At 42.1% G+C, this 17,125-nt stretch overlaps 1 protein-coding gene across 1 annotated transcript in view; it reads left to right on the top strand.

Annotated features, from left to right (window-relative positions):
- Positions 1-17,125, top strand: part of XKR6 (XK related 6) — a 395,566-nt gene that overhangs the window by 344,070 nt on the left and 34,371 nt on the right. Inside the window, exon 2 of the mRNA XM_044663475.1 lies at positions 12,540-12,736. Within this exon, the coding sequence (XP_044519410.1) occupies positions 12,540-12,736 (197 nt within the window). The remainder of the gene's footprint in view (positions 1-12,539; positions 12,737-17,125) is intronic.

The raw sequence follows: 17,125 nt of genomic DNA, 5'->3' as shown, positions 1-17,125 counted from the left end.
CTCTGGCCCCTTCACCACCTCGCTGCTCAATTGTAAGGGCTATTCCTGTCATCATGGGACCATCATTCTAGAGATGTAAAGGGCCTAAGAAGGCATCTAGTATAACCCCGTCATTTTATAGATGAGGAAACTAAGGCCCAGGGAATCTAGGCAGCCACTCAAGTTTACTCAGATTTATAAGCAGTAGATCAGAATTTAAATCCAAGTCCTTTGACTCCAAAGCCTATATTCTTTCCAATGTAGCTTATCATCATCCTTATTCTACTATATATACTCTTGCTTCAGTTGGTGTTTCTAACCCCAATTCAATTCCAGAAATTAAGGGAGAGGGCAAGGGATAAGCATTTAATGTCGTGGTACTTTTATGCCAGACATTATGCTAATTGCTTTACAAATAATCATCTCATTTAATCCTGAGCACAATTCTTTGAGGTGATCTCTATTATTATCCCCATTTTACAGTTGGAGAATCTGGGGCAAATCAAGGTTAAATGACTTGCCCATGGTCACATAGCTAGCAAGTATCTAAGGACAGCCTTGAATTCAGGTCTTCCTAACTCCAGGTCTACCACTATATCCCCTGAACCACCAACTATCTCAAATGAATTGAACATTGATTGAGTTCCTGTTGCCCTAGACCAGTGATTCCCAAAGTGGGCACTGCCACCCCCTGGTGGGTGCTGCAGCAATCTAGGGAGGCAGTGATGGCCACAGGCGCATTTAACTTTCCTATTAATTGCTATTAAAATTTTTTTAAAATTAATTTCCAGGGGGCTAAGTAGTATTTTTTCTGGAAAGGGGAAAGAAGGCCAAAAAAGTTTGGGAACCACTGTGGCCTAGACTGTTCATAGTAGAGAGTAAAAAAATAGTATGACATAGCCCCTGACCTCCTGGAGCTAGTAGGGGTGAGTAAATATCAGGAAGAGAAGGACTGTAATGCTTCAGGGGTCTGGGATTCCCTCCTAGGAGTAATACCTCCACCAAGACTGATCATGACCCCTCTAAAATAACAAAACTATCTTTGAGAGTCTCCAAGGCTGAAAAATTCATGAGCTGTGATCAAGCCGATGATGAGACCCTGTTAACTTAGCTAGGCTGATCAGAGGGCAACAGACATACCCAGATCCCACCTGAGGACTTTCCCTTCTTCATAAGAGGACAGAGAGACCAGGCTGGGAAGCCAGATGCAGCATCCATTGAGACTATCCAGACAAAAGGTAACATGAGTCTGAGTTAGAGTGATGACAAGTGAGAACGGAGAGAAGGAAATTGGTAGGAGACTTTGAGGAGTTAGAATCAATAGAACTTGGCAACTGATTAGGTGAAGAGGAAAGAAGAAAGGTAAAAAATGACACTCAGATTTTGTGTCTGGATGAATAGAAAGGTGGCAATGCTATCATTGGAAATCAGAAGTGTGGAGGAAGGGCAGTTTGGGAATTTTTTGTTCTTGGTTCAGGGAGAGTTTCAGTGAGGAATTTGTTTTTGGAAATGTTACATTTGGTCTGTCTGTGGTACATTCAGGTAGAGAAACCTAATGGGCAGTTTGAAAAGTAGGGTATAGATTGGGTCTCTAGAAATAAACTTACCTTGTACCCCAGGGAATTTGAGCAGACCAGCTGATCTTGAGGGTACTGTCTTTGCTTATTCATTCCCAAGGGCTTAGATGAAGTCCAGAATATTCTCTTCTGTTGTTAAGGCCTCTTGCTATCTAAGCAAATATTTGAACTCTGTTTTCTAGCATAGTCACCCCTACAGGTATAGACACTGATTTGCTACCCTAATTCTATCTCAACTGTCTCTGTAAAGATTGTACCTATGTGTAAAAGGCTGACACTTTCCAAGGCAAATTTCTCCCCGAAAAAGATGTAATTCCTGAAATAATCATATACCTACATTTCCAAGGCCTAAATAGGTATGAGTCGGCTTTTAGAAGAAACCAGCCAGTGAGTCTAAAGACAATGCTACAGGTAAACTTTTTGTGCATAATGTACTCTATAAATGTAAGATAGCTACCTTCGTTTAGGTTTTCAGAGGCCACTTTGTGGAGCTATTCAGAGGATATATGTTGTAAGCTTAGATTTAAGGCCCTTAATTTTGTGTTCCAGGGGAGCTAGAGGAGAGGAGAGGTTTAGAGGAGGAGGGGGGTGGTAGCTAGTTAATGTAAGAACTCATGTTGATGAACTGGAGCATAGGGCAGGATGATTATCACTTGTATGAAGGTGATAATTGAAGCCTTGGGAGTAGATGACATTGCTCAGGGAGAATTCATAGAGACAGAAGATATCACCACTGCTGTCTTGAACACCAGTGAAATGATAATCATGCAAGGAACTTTGGATCCTCAGGGACCTAGCATCCAAGTTATCATAGAATTGAAGAATGATAGAATCATAATTTTAAGAGCTGAGGCCTTAGGTATCATCTAGCTCAGAGATGTCAAAAACCTGACTTTCTGGGCTCCAATCAGATTAAAATATAATTGGGAAATATTTAACAAAATAAATAAAATTTAATAAAACATAGATGATGCCCACGTGTGATTTTTTAAGTCAATATGCAGCCCATAGGGGTCTTCGTTTATGGTTTACTGGCCCAATTTCCAATTTGAGTTTGATACCACTGATCTAGTCAAGCCCTCCATGCCATAAATGAGAAATTGGTCCTCCAGAGAGGATATATGACTTGGCCAAGACACAGCTAAGTGACAGAGCCTGAGCTAGAACTAAATTCTTCTGATTTTAAGTCTCATACTCTATACTGGATCAGCCCATGTCTCCCTTTTACTGATAAATGGATGCATTTCATTGTGATGATACTTAGAACTGATCCCAAGATGGAAGGTAAGGATTAAAAAAATAATAATAATTCTATCCCAACTCTTCATTCACAGCTAAAAATGAACTTCCTCTCTAAGTATCAGTTCCAAGGCAAAAAAGCATGAAGGGTCAGGCAGTTGGGGTTAAATGACTTGTCCAGGGTTACACAGCTAGGAAGTATCTGAGGCTAGATTTGAATCCAGGATCACCTCTTGTCTTTAGACCTGGCTATCTGTTCACTAAATTACCCAACTGTTCTGGAGAGGATTATTTTAAGGCCTTTTCCATTAGAGAATCTTCTCTCCATCCCATCTTACTAATAGGGACTTTCTGAAGGAAATAGCCTTTGGTGAATGTTACTAAGATCAGATATAATCAATTCATGGTTCAGTGGCACTGTTTCAAATCCTAGCTAGATATGAGCTCAGGTCTTTCTAGTTCCAAGTCCAGTGCTCTATCCATCTCATCACCTAGCTGCCTAAATATTTTTTTCTTTATCATTTTCTTTATCATGGTCATAGAATCATTGATGGATCTAGAGATGGAAGGGTCCTCAAAGGCCATCTCATGCAACTAGCTCATTTTGTAGAGAAGATTCTTGCTGGTCCTTGCCACCTATCTAACCTCAGGCAAGTTACTCCATCTTTAAGGACCTCGGTTTGTTCATCCCTATAAAATGAGGTCAGATCATGGTCTCTAAGATCCTTCCCCTTTTAATGTTCTGAGCCTATAGTATATCCCATATATATATATGACAGACCAGATGCTTTCCTATCAGGACCACTTTTAAGGGTCAACCCACATAAGGGGCCCTGTACAACTCTCCGAACCCCAAAGCACCCGCTCCCCATTCTTCCTGCTGCTCCCTACACTCTCTTTGTTTTATATGGCACTGTCCCACGGCCTTTCTTGCTTTAGGAAACTCTCAGACTGAGTTAAAACTGTATGAGGTCACTGGTTTGGCTCAGCTCTCTTAAACTCCCAGCTGTGTGGGTGAAGCGAGGCATTGGACTGGACTATGTCACCATCTTGTGGTTTGTTCAGATCATTACTGTCTCTGCATCCTTTGAATTTCCATGTCCTCAGATGACATGGAGGGGGGAAAGGGGGGGACGACTCTCCAGCAGAGATCCTTTGGGGATGGAGCTCGCCTCTTCATCTTCTACCTTTTTTTTTTTATTATTGTTATTGCTTGGGAACATTCCGACTCAGACAAAGGGAAACACTATTGGATTCTTTTTAGTATGAAACTGATGATGGCATTTTCAAACGGATGCTATGGGCTAAGAGAAGGGGGCTTCCAACGAACAGAAACCAGACCCAAAGAACTCATGGAGATTAGGAAGGCCCCCACATCTTCTGTAAACTGTCCCTGGGGTCGAAGCTGCTAAGAGTTTCTCCAGCTGGTTTCCCATCCCGTCGCCAACTCTCCCCTACTAACACCATCACCAATGCAAGAGACACTGCCCCTAAATCAACAAGTATTTATTGATTAACTCCTGTGAGGGAAGCCTGGAAGAAATCCCAGTCCTAGCAACTTGGATTAGTCATTCTAGGCTCAGCTGGCGGGGAGAACCGTGCCAGCTCTCTGAAGAAGGCAGGGGAGACTGTGCTGTGGCTTAGACTTAAGCAAGGGTACCAATCAAGGAGCAAGGATGTAGGGAGGGGGTATCACGTAGTGGAAAAGCACCAGGCTGAGAATCAGGTCCTAGTCTCAGCTCTGCCACTAATTAGATGACTGTAGGCCAGTCATCGTTAGTGTTCTCAAAGGTCTCTCAGTTTCTTCACCTATTAACAAAAAGGTTGGAGTAGATCACTAGATCACACAAAATGTGGTCTGGGGGTCCCTGAGACCCTTTTAGGAATCTTTTTGAACTCAAAACTATTTTTAATAATAATAATTAAGAGTTTAAATGTCTAATATGGTAAATATCAATCAATACAGCCCACATTAACAAAAGCTCTTTGAGGAAGTCCTCAGTTTTTTGAGGGGTTGGGGGCAACTAGGTAGCTCACTGGATTAAGAGCTAGGCCCAGAGATTGGAGGTCCTGGGTTCAAATCTGGCCTCAGCCACTTCCTAGCTGTGTGACCCTGGGCAAGTCACTTAATCTCCTTTGCCTAGCCCTTAACACTGTTCTTCCTTAGAACGAATACACAATATTGCTTCTAAAATGGAAGGTAAGAGTTAAAAAAAAAAAAAAAGAAGAATATAAGGGGTCCTGAGTCCAAAAAGTTTGAGAACTACCAGACTAGATGAATCTATGTATGTTCCAATTCCTACAATATGAGTCATGAAGCAGCATGATATAGTGGGGATAGTAAGTGACCCAGTAGAGATAAAGATTTGACTTCTGACTCATTCCCCTGTTCCTTCTTTGACATAAGGCATTAGTCTGACTTCCGTTGGTATCAGTTTCACAAATGATGAAAAAGGAAGCTTTGTTGTTGTTTTATTTTTACTATAAACTATAACCTTCCTTATTCCTCTCCTCAGACTTTCTGGAAAAGCCCTGGAAGGGAATATAGTAATACCTGAATAGTACTTTTAGCTCCTTGGGGCGAGATACTATGAAAATATACTTTTGATTCTTCTAGAAAGATGCTGGTTCTGTTAAATCAGCTCACTGTGGCCTCACTGCCTTTCCTCTCTGCCTTTGCCACAAGTGGTGAGGGTGGCATCAGTACTTGTTTCGGAGAATTCGTTTTCTCTGATGGATCAGAAATAGGTGATTTGGGATGTCTGCCTTGCCTCAGTGCCTGTGACAAGGATGCAAACATTTTTTCATAATATTTCAGGCATCCTCGGGGAATAATGACTCCAGCCAATCTCCTCTATTTGCAGACACTATTGCCTAGTCCTGGGCTCAAGCATGTACTTTTTACAGATGCTCAAGTTTAGTGTGGATGGACGTGGGAGAGAGAGAGATGGCAGATAAACAGATACTTCATGAGCTGGTCTAGGTGAAGGTGGATCTTTACCTGTCTGTGGTCTCTTGAGTGACTTCTCTGGGGTCTACAGCATCATGTGTTTGTATACTTGACTGCCAGCAGCATTGTACGCTTTTTGAAGAAAAGGACTATGCCTCTATGCCTATTCTATAATTTCCGTGGCTTCCTTTTTACTCTCGTTACTTCTAATCTTTCCCATTATCAATCTCTCATCTACACAGATGACAAATTGATATTCGTAAAGTTTAGGTCTGGCCCTCACTCTAAAAGCTTCAGTGGTTCCCCATTGCTTCTAGAATAAAATGCAAACTACTCTATTTGATATTCAAAGCCCTAGCTTCTGAAGTTTCTTACACACACACACACACACACACACACACACACACGCACGCACGTGCGCACACACATGCACGCACGCACCCAGACTTGTTTTTCCCTACAGGTGATATCCCATCTTTATATCCTTTTGTACCCTTTCCCTCTTCATTTCTGTCTCTTGGAATCCCTAATTCTGCCCTACTCAGATCAAGAGCCAACTTCTTGGAAGAAGCTGGGTGGCTCAGGGGATTGAGACGTAGACCTAGAGGCAGGAGGTCTTAGGTTCAAATATGGCCTCAAACATTTCTTAGCTTTGTGACCCTGGGAAAGTCACTTAAACCCCATTGCCTAATCCTTCTAGCTTTTCTGCCCTGGAACCTTGGCTCCACTGAGCCACCTAGTTGTCCCTGACTCCTTATCAATAGTATTGATTCTAAGATAACAAAAGATTTTTTTATTTAAAAAAAGATACCTCCCAACAACTATTCATGTTTTCCCCAATCCCCCAAATTCTTTTGTATTACTTCTGTATCTATGTTGTTTCCCTCCAGTACAATATCAGCTCTTTGAAGGTAGGAATTGTCTTTATTTCTGTCTGTGTTCCCTGAGCCTGATAAGCTCATTTGGGACACAATTAGAGTTTCTTTGGTAGAAAGAACTCACGGTGATGGCATTGATGCCAATGTAGGCCAAGACCTGCTCTGAAATTAATAATTTTGGAGAATGAGTTACCTGGGGCACTAAAAGGTTAAGTGACTTATACAAGGTCGCATGAGGTAGAGCTTCACTTGAACCCAAATCTTCTTGACACCATCCCTCACTGCCTTCTAGTAAATACATAGTATGCACTTAATAAATGTTTGTTAAGTTGACTGGAATTGGCTTGAAAGGAATTAAATTGAGAGTCAGAGAGTAGAATTGATTTGCCTAGGAAAACCAAGATAAGACAAGAACTCAAGTGGCCACTGACATTCCCTCCATCCCAATATGATTGCTCTTTTGCTTGGATCTATATCCTTATTATTATTATTATTTTGTATTTTGAAATGCATGTATTTGTTTGTTGCTTTTTTCAGGAACCTCTATCAACAACACCTCTCCTTTCTACTTCACTTATTTCATTCTGTCCAATACTCATGCTTCACTTTTTGGTGACCCTATTTTGAAAAAATCCTTAGAATCCATCTTAGAATCAATACTGTGTATTGGTTCCAAGGCAAAGGCGCAGTAATGGCTAGGCAGTGGGGTTAAATGGCTTGCCTCGCATCCCATCATTATCTGAGGCTCATTACATGGGCGGCACGCCCCTTTGGATTTCCTTTACCCTAAAGTTTGCTCTTGATATTGGAGGAGAAATGGGACCAGTGGATAAGATCAATGAGGAGAGAAGACCCAGATTCCATATATCCCTGCTCTCCGAACCCTCACCGCTATGCCCTTAGTCATGCCTGCTAGTATTTAGATATTACAGTGGCTATTTTTGACAATACTGATCAATGGGATGGTTTTGAAATCCTCTTCTTGCAATAGGAAAATTGATCTAGAGAAAAAGAAGGCATCAGTTCAAACTTCTCCAAACAGCTCTTTAAGAAATGTGAGCTCTCAGAACCAGTCTATCAAAAGCCGGTCTGAATTCTAAGGCAGCAAGAAAAATTGTTCATTAAATGTTTAATTCAGTTTCACAAATTCAATTTAACACGCTTTTTCTGGTGTGTGTCTGCAGTGTTCAGGGCATGGGATCTGGAGGTACAAAGATAGATGAAACATGGACCCTGTTCTCAAGGAGCTTACAATTAAGTTTATGAAGGGAGGGGTGGAGGGACAAAACACAAGATTAACTGCTACAAGGCAGAACCTGAAAAATGCGGAGGACAGATCCAGGCAAAATGATTTTAGATTTTGGAGGAGAGAAGGGTTGCTTTCATCTGAGGAGAGATTACTTTCAACTTCATGGAGGGATTAGTGTTTCTATTGGCCTTGTGGGACGCAGGTGGGAAATGGGGCTCTTTTATAGGCAGACTGGAGAATGTGAACTAAGGCATGGAGAGAGAATGGAAATGCCTTCAGAGAAGAGAATAAGCACCTGCTACAGGCCAAGTACTGTGTTAAGTGATTTTACAAATATTATCTCATTACATCTTCACAGCAACCTGGTGAGGTAAGGTGCCATTATTCTCCCCATTTTATAGATGAGAAAACTGAGGCAAAAGTAAAATGCCTGAATTCAGTTTTGAACTCAGATCTTTTAAACTCTGTGCCACTTAGCTGCCTTTACTTAGTGTCTCTGTTTTAGGTTACATCTAATAAATAAACATTGGGCGTATTTGATCCCAAATCCCTGGCCAGGAATACTCTTCACTGCCCCTCCCCCAATCACATAATTCGTCTGGGGAAAATACAATGCATCATCTAAAGACACTTTGCAACAAAAAGCATGGATTACTTGTTTTGCTTTTCCTTCTGTTTATGTCTTATCTGCCTGGGACTGGGCAAGTGTCTCACTGGCTTCCTACAATGTTTTTTTCAATCCCAAATACTGAGAAATGGTTTGTAAAGGGGCAGCAAGGTACCTCAGTGGATAGAGAGCCAGGTCCAGAGATAGGAGGCCCTGGGCCAAATCTGGCCTCAGAGACTTCCTAGCTGTGTGACCCTGGACAGGACACTTAACCCTAATTACCTAGACCTTACCACTCTTAGAATCAGTTCCAAGACAGAAGCTAAGGGTTTAAAAAATGGTTTATAAAAACTTGGTGAGTCAGTAATGGTGATGTTGGTGCTAGGCAGGAGGCTTTCGTGTGGATGCCTAGGTTAGGCGTCAACACTACCTTCCCACTCAATTGAAGGTAAAATAAATGTGTTGTAGGAGGAAGAACGACAGATTGGAAATAAAAATAACATAGCCTAGACTTAGCACTAAAATTAGCTAGCTGTACAACCTTGGGTAAATCACTGAACTTCTCTGGGCCTCAGTTTTCCATGTGCAAAATGGGGAGATGAGACCGGATGATCTAATCATTAAGACCAGAGACTCTGCTGATGGTGTTTCTTCCCTCAACAGTATCTCCATCACTGTCAGCACTCTCACTCATACACCTTTCCTCTCCATTGCCACTTTCAGATTTGCCCTCCCACAAAGATGGCCACGCCATTGATCCTTCCCTCATCCACAAGTGTTCCAATTCTGTGTTCATGAACTCCAGAATTCCTTTTTGTGAGCATAGGCTTTTATCATTCTATTTCCTTCTAGGTCAGTGATTCCCAAAGTGGGTGTTACCACCCCCTGGTGGGTGCTGCAGTGATCCAGGGAAGGGCAGTGATGGCCACAGGTGTATTTATCTTTCCTATTAATTGCTATTAAAATTTTAAAAAATTAATTTCCAGGGATGCTAAGTAATATTTTTTCTGGAAAGGGAGCAGTAGGCCAAAAAAGTTTGGGAACCACTGCTCTAGGCTGTAGGACTCCTGACCCTGTTCTTTATCCTTGCCATGAACTCCTTCTACCCTCATTCCTTTCCCAGGCTGTCACTCTTATATTGGCTACACTCTCCTCCTCTCCCTATTTCAACTCCTTGAAGAATTAGTTCAACTCTAAACTTAATTATACCATTCCTGACAGCTATCAGCCCCATATTCCTTCTCCCTTTCTTGATTAAATTCCTTGAGAAACTGTTTACACTAGATCCCGTTTCCTCTTCTCATTTCTAAAACCTGTGGTTTTAGATGAAGCTTCCAACCTCATCATTCAACTGACATGGCACTCTCCAAAGATATTAATTATGTTTATTTATTTATTTAGACCCTTAACTTCTGTGTATTGGCTGCTTGGTGGAAGAGTGGTAAGGGTGGGCAATGAGGGTCAAGTGACTTGCCCAGGGTCACACAGCTGGGAAGTGTCTGAGGCTACATTTGAGCCTAGGATCTCCTGTCTCTAGGCCTGACTCTCAATCCACTGAGCTACCCAGCTGCCCCCTAATTATGTCTTAATTGACAAATGTAATGGCCTTTTCTCAGTCCTCATTCTTCTTGATCTCTTTGTAGTGTTTGATATTACTGTCCAGTCTCTCCTCCTGGATACTCTTTCCTTTCTAGGAGTTTTGCTCTCTTTTGATCCTCCTCCTACCTGTCTGGCTGCTCCTTTTCAATCTCCTTTGTTGGTTTTTCTTCCATGTCACATCCACCAACCATGGCTGTCCCCCAAGGCTCTTGGCCGTGGGCGCTCTTTTCTCTTCCCTCTATGATAGTTCACTTAGTGATCTCATCAGTTCATCTGGGTTCTCTTGTCATCTCTGTACAGATGATTCCAATATCCATATATGCAGCCTTGATCTCTCTCCTGAGCTATTGTCTCACTATTGGACATCTTGGATTGGATTTCCTATAGATAACCTCAGTCTCAACATATGCAAAACAGAATTTGTTATCTTTCCCCCCAAAACTCTCATCTCTTCCCAACTTCCCTTCTAACCATCAAGGGCACTACCCAGTTACCCAGATATACAATCTTGGTGTCAACCTCAAGATAGCACTCTCCCTTTCCCTGACGTATGCAGTCTGTTGCCAAATCTTCTCATTCTACCTTCAGGATATCTCTTCTCTATATCCCCTTCTTTATTCATACAGGTACCAACCTGGTTCAGATCCTAATCACTTCTAACCTAGACTATTGCATTAACATTTTAATTGATTTCTCTGACTTAAGTTTCCCCTGATTCCAATCCATCCTCCACTCAACTGCCAAGTGATTTTCCTAAACATAGATCAAATCATGTCAACCCCCTACATAATAAAATCCAGTGGCTTTCTATTACCACCAGGAACAAATATAAAATCATCTGTTATTTAAAACTCTTCATAATTTGATCCTTTCCTATCTTTCCAGCCTTATATTTTTCTCCCCTTCACAATCCAGCTGCACTGACCTTTGCTCTAGCTGTTCCCCAAGCCTAGAATGCTCTTCCTTTTCCCATTTGCCTCATAGTTTCCTTAGCTTCCTTTAATACTCAAATTTAGTCTCACCATCTATAACAGGGGTCAGCAATGTATGGCTCTTTTGAGGGCCAGATATGGCTCTTTCTGTAGGAGCCATAAAGTCAATTTTTTTCAGGTGCTGTTATAGGAGCGGCACTGTGAGCACTGTACGGCTCTCACGAAATTACATTTTAAAAAATGTGGCGTTTATGGCTCTCACGGCCAAAAAGGTTGCCGACCCCTGCTCTATAAGATACCTTTCTCATTCTCCTTGGCTACTATTGCCCTCTGAGGTTAAGGAGGGTTACCTTTTTGTAACCTATTTATTTACATATTGTTTTCTTCATGAGGACATGAACTTCTTGAAGGCGAGAGCTATTTTTACATCTTTTTATCTATACAAAGTATGGTAAAGTGGAAAGACTGCTTTTGTGGGAGTTAGAGGACTGGGGTCCAAAACCCTTCATTGCCACTGTGTGACCTTGGATAAAGTCCCTTAACTTCCCTGGGACTCAGTTATGTCATCAGTAAAAGGAGGAGGTTGGATGTGATGATCCTAAAGGTGCCATCCTGCTCTAAATCTGACAATATAATATTCAAGAGAAGGGATCAGGAAAGAGAAAGCACTAAAAATCGAGGTGTGGATTTTAAGTCACCATGGGCTCCTCCACAAATTCAGTATGCAATTATTCTAAGTGTAGGCTTCTGTGTGCTCCTACCTCTGGCCTAAGGTCCTCCAGCAAGACCCACTCCAGCAAGGTCTCACAGTATTTTCAGGAGCAAAGAGGCAGAAGTAAATCTGCTAGATTTTCTAGTCCCTTCTGGGATCAAATCTGAGGGTGAGGTGACTGCAATAGAATCCAGATTTCCCTGAGAATAGACCAGGGGACTGCAGAAGAATGTGCAGTGAAGGTATATTAACAGGATGCTAGATCTCTCCATCTTGCAGCTTTTGACACCTGAGATAACCTCCTTCTGCAATTAACCAAATGAAATTTGGGAAGTCTGAGAGGCTTAGAATATCACAGAAGAAACTTCAGGCATCATTTTGGATGATCAAATGTACCATTTTACAGATGAAGAAAATGATCCACAGAGGGGAAATGACATTCCCTAGGTCACTTGGCTAGTAACAGACAAAACCAAGACCTGAACCCACATTTCATGACTCTTTGACAGTGTTCATTTTGCTGTCTCCCAAATGAAGTGCGTGACATTAGAAATCCTTGGGGCTCCAGAGACATTTCCAGGGCAATGTCCATTATCCTAAGGGTGGAGGAGAGCACATTCCCAGCTGTTGATGAGGTTTCTGTCTCTGGGGTTTTGACTTTGATGGAACAAACTAGGTTGCCACTCTGTGATCCTCTTTCTCCAACCCACACTTGCATCATTTATTTATTTTTTGTTTATTTATCTATTTAATTATTCATTTATTTATTTATTGCTTATTTATTTATTATTTTTCTGTTCTTCCCCTCTCCTTGCAGGTATATTCGCACGATGTACTTGGGGATTCAGAGCCAGCGGCAGAAGGAACACCAGCGACGCTTTTACTGGGCTATGATGTACGAATATGCAGATGTCAATATGTTACGCCTCCTGGAGACCTTCCTGGAGAGCGCCCCACAACTGGTGCTACAGCTCTGTATAATGATTCAAAAGAACAGCGCTGAAACGCTGCCCTGTAAGTACCTCGTCCCCCCCACCCCAAAACCTCCCTCCACCCAGACCTCCCCCACTCAGCTTGTGGCTGGCCCCTTTTTTCTTCCCTATAGATCAGGGGTTCCCAAACTTTTTTGGCCTACCGCCCTCTTTCCAGAAAAAATATTACTTAGCCCCCTGGAAATTATGAAACTATTTATTGAACTCAGGATAGAATGTAATACAAAAAAGCATGGCCATCACCACTTCGCTAGATCGCTGCAGCACCCACCAGGGGGCGGTAGTGCCCACTTTGGGAATCACTGCTATAGACCTTGCTCTTCTTGGGCATGGGGTAAATGGCTGTAGATATTTCCAAGAGAGGACAGATAGTTGGATACGTGATGTTGGCTTGCCATCGCCCTAGCCTATTTAGGCTATTGATTGCTTAGCCTTAGTATCCCCTTTGGAGCCATGGGTGTGTGTTGATCTGTCCAAAACATGGGTAAAGACGCGAGCTTATAGATACTGATCAGTTGTGCTCCTGTGGTAGACCTCCGTTGTAGACTTTCCTGCTTATACAGCAGTATACTCACTTATTCAAAATATTCACACGCAGCCCTCATATGCCCCAGCGTAGGATAGGGACATGGGGGCACTCTTTGTGGGACTTGAACACACACCTTCTTTAATATGTACATGGAGGAACTCAAAGGGTCTTGGCAAAAATATTATAAAGATCCACCTTTTTTGGAGGAGCCCCTGACATAGTAGATAAAGTGCTATACATGGAGTCAGAAGGTCAGCATTCTCTATGTTACATCATGAACTTGATGGCCTCTATGGGCCCTTCCAGGTCCAAATCTTTGATCCCAGGAAAGGCAACACAACCTACTGGAAAGAATATTGAGCTCATAGTCAGAAGAAGCCCTAGGTTTAAGAAGAGGCTATTCTACTTACTAGCTATATGACCATGGAAAAAATCATTTCATCTCTCTCTGTGGCCATTTCCTCGTCTGTAAAATGGGAACAGTAATATTTATATTCCCTACTTCATAGTTATTGTGAGAAAGGCATTTTATAGAATTCTATAGAAACGTGAACTGTTAATAATGCTTTGAAATAATTTATATTACTAAAAGACTCCCATGTCCATTGAAAATCTCATCTTCTACCTATTGCAGAAGTATGTGTGTCTATGTTTTTAGTGATGAGTAATACTATGTCTTTAACTATTTGTGATCCAAGGCAGGGTTATATCTTAGGGAAGCCCATAGGAGTGAACTTTACCTTAGGTACTAGGACCTCCTTGACTACCTGGCTGTGTTCCTAAACCTTCTGAGTTCTTAGCTTTCAAATAAAGAGTTCTGAATAGCTCCTTAGAGAATACACAAGGTCTAATCTACCTTGTATGGGGCACACCTTGGTTCATCCATCAGGATTTAGATTCCCCTCATTTCCTGACTATACCCAGTGGAATACCAGGAAGGACCATTTGCATCCACATTCTTTACTGGCAGAGCTGCCCATCTCAATACCTGAATTCCCCCTTAATGCTAATGCCTTCTGTGATTCTCTCCAATTTATCCTGTATATATTATTTGCACCTAATTGTTTGCATGTTGTCTCCCCCATTAGATCATGAGCTTCTTTAGACAGAGACCATTTGTTTGTTTATTTGTTCTGGATTTTTTGCCTTTCTGTCCTCAGTGCTTAGCACAGTACCAGGCACAAAGAAAATGCTTAATAAATGTTTGTTGACCAGACTTCCTATACTTACTCAATGTTGACTCAGTTACTTTTCCCCTGTTCTTTGACAGTTTCTTTTTCCCGTGTGGTTCTGTAGACAAGAAAGTCCGTAACAGAAAGAATGAGGGAGCCCATTTTAGGAGAAGAAGGCTGATCCATTTGGGCTAGTGAGCTACTAGACCCTGCTGCTTAGAGTCAGGCTTCCATTCTTGACTAGGCTCTTGGATTATATCCAACCCTTGGTAAGACTCAACTGTTCTGTCCAGGTCTACTTTTGTTCTGCATGGCTCTCAGACTGGGCACTGTGGGCTCCCTCTCCTCAGCATAAATAGCAGTGATGGCTAGAGAAGCCAAACTAGCCAGGTTAGCATCTCCCTACAATTATGACCCCAGACCTGGCAGCAGGGAGCCGTATGTGATGCCAGCTTTGGTTAGAATACAGCACCAGCCTAATAGGGAACAGGTGCTACAGAAGAAGAAAATAGGTATAACTCCCCAGGGTTCCTTTCATCCCAGGGCAGTGATGGATAAACTTTTTAAAGAGGAGGCCAAAGGAAAGGAAATGCTCATCTGTCAGTCTGTTTCTAAGGCATCTCTTTCGAAATTTCATTGTATTGTATCCCACTCACTGTATTTGTCAGATTAGGAATAATGTCTCGAGGCAAAATAGAACATTTCAGGGGGCCCGAATCTGGCCAATGTTTGCCCATCACTGCCCCAGGGAGATCTCTTCATCCTTCCCTTAACTCATTTTTTCAGCTATTCAAGAAAGATTGGGGAGTAAAAAGAAGAACAGGAGGGAACAGGGCTAAGCTGAGAAACTAGGCAAGCAGTAGAACTGATAGTGATTCCTCTACCTCTAAAGGCCTAGGAAATAAGTGAATTCTTGTTTTAGAGGGCTTTGGAGAAAAGATACCTATGAAATGCATTCAGTCAGTTTTGACCAGCATTAAAAACAAAACAAAACAAAACAAAACAACCTCACCTTCCATCTTAGAATCAGTATTATATATTGGTTCAAAGGCAGAAGAGTGGTAAGGGATAGGCAATGGGGATTAAGTGACTTGCTCAGGGTCACACAGCTAGAAAAGTAACTGGGACTGTATTTGAACCCTGAACCTCCCATCTCTGGGCCTGGCTCTCAATCCACTGGGCTACCTCGCTACCCCTAAATAGCATCTATTAATTATTCAATTTGCTGTGTACTGGGCAGTGTGCTTAATGTGGGGGATATAAAGAATGGTGAAAACAGTCCTTGACCTCAAGGACCTCCTAATCCATTCTAGAGGCTTGGACTTATGGGAAGCTGGGTTGCACAGTGGAAAGAGCATTGGGCTTGGAATTGGGAAGATTCATCTTCATAAGTTCAAATCTGATTTCAGATACTTACTAGCTATGTGAACCTAGGCAAGACACTTAACACTTTATCTCCTCATCTGTAAAATGAACTGGAGAAAGAAATAACAAACCACTCCAGTAGCTTTGCCAATAAAACCCCAAATGGGGTCCCAAAGAACTGGATATGACTGAAAAGCAGTTGAACAACTTGGGAAAATATTTTGGGGAATTCCTTACTGAAATGTGTCCTGATTTTTGGCAGTTTCTCCAGGCTCTAGTGATGTTGTAGTGCCCAGGGATAATAGAAGGCCAAGTCAGACAATTATTCAATCTAAGAACATTTGGAGAGACATTAAAAGGAGAAAATAAGGTCTCTGACCTCAAGGAGCTAATATTGTAATAGAGACAACATGTAAGCAACTAAGTGCCTTCAAGTTACATAGAAAGTAGACTGAAAGGTAATCTCAGTGGAAATGAACTAGAAATGGGGTGGAGGTAGTGGGGAGAAATTGGGAAAGACCTAGGATTTTAGAAGGATTAGGAATATAACTGTCATGAGTATTCCAAAAATGAGAGACAGCCCATGAATGAGAGTCAGTAGATAATACCCTATGTAAAAAAAGCAAGAAGGCCAGTGTCACTTGTACAGGGAGGGAAACAAAGCATAAGACCAGAAAGCTAGGAAGGAATCAACTTGTGAAGGGCCATAGATGGCGAATAAGATTTTATATTTGATCCTAGTGGTGATAGGGATCCAATGGAGTTTATTGAGTAGGAGAGTGACCTGGTCAGATTCACACTTTTGAAAGATTCCTTTGGCAGCTGAGTGGAGGACAGATAGGTGTGGAGAAGAGGCTTGAAGCAGATAGATAAGCTAACAGGCTACTTCAATAGTCCAGGTCTGAGGTGACATAAACCTGTTCCAGGATGGGGGCTGTGGAAATGGAGAGAAGGTGACATATATGAGAGATGATGTGAAGGAAGAGATGAAAAGACTTAGTTGTGGATAAGTGTAAGAAAGGAGTGGAGGGTGCCCTTCACAGCAATAGGGAAGTTAGGAAGAGGAGAAGACTTAGGGGTTAAAGATAATGAATGAGTTCAATTTACCTGAGCTGGGGCCAACCTTGCTTGGGCATATTTAGGGTTCCTAGAACTCCTGACCCTGTGGTGGTATTGTGAGCAGAGTTGGAGCCACCTCTGCAGGGGTTTAGGCAGGGTTGGCACCAGTAGGAGAGGACCATTTTTCTCTTTCACCATCATCTCCTCCTCTTCCTCTTCCTCCTCTTCCCTTCACCTTTCCCCCCTTCCTCCCCCTCCTTCTACTCCTCCTACTCCTTCTTCCCCC

The sequence above is a fragment of the Gracilinanus agilis genome, chromosome 2 (genome assembly GCF_016433145.1).
Source record: "Gracilinanus agilis isolate LMUSP501 chromosome 2, AgileGrace, whole genome shotgun sequence".
Lineage (NCBI taxonomy): Eukaryota > Metazoa > Chordata > Mammalia > Didelphimorphia > Didelphidae > Gracilinanus > Gracilinanus agilis.
Note: the sequence above shows the minus strand (reverse complement) of the source record. Positions and strands in the feature narration are given on the sequence as shown.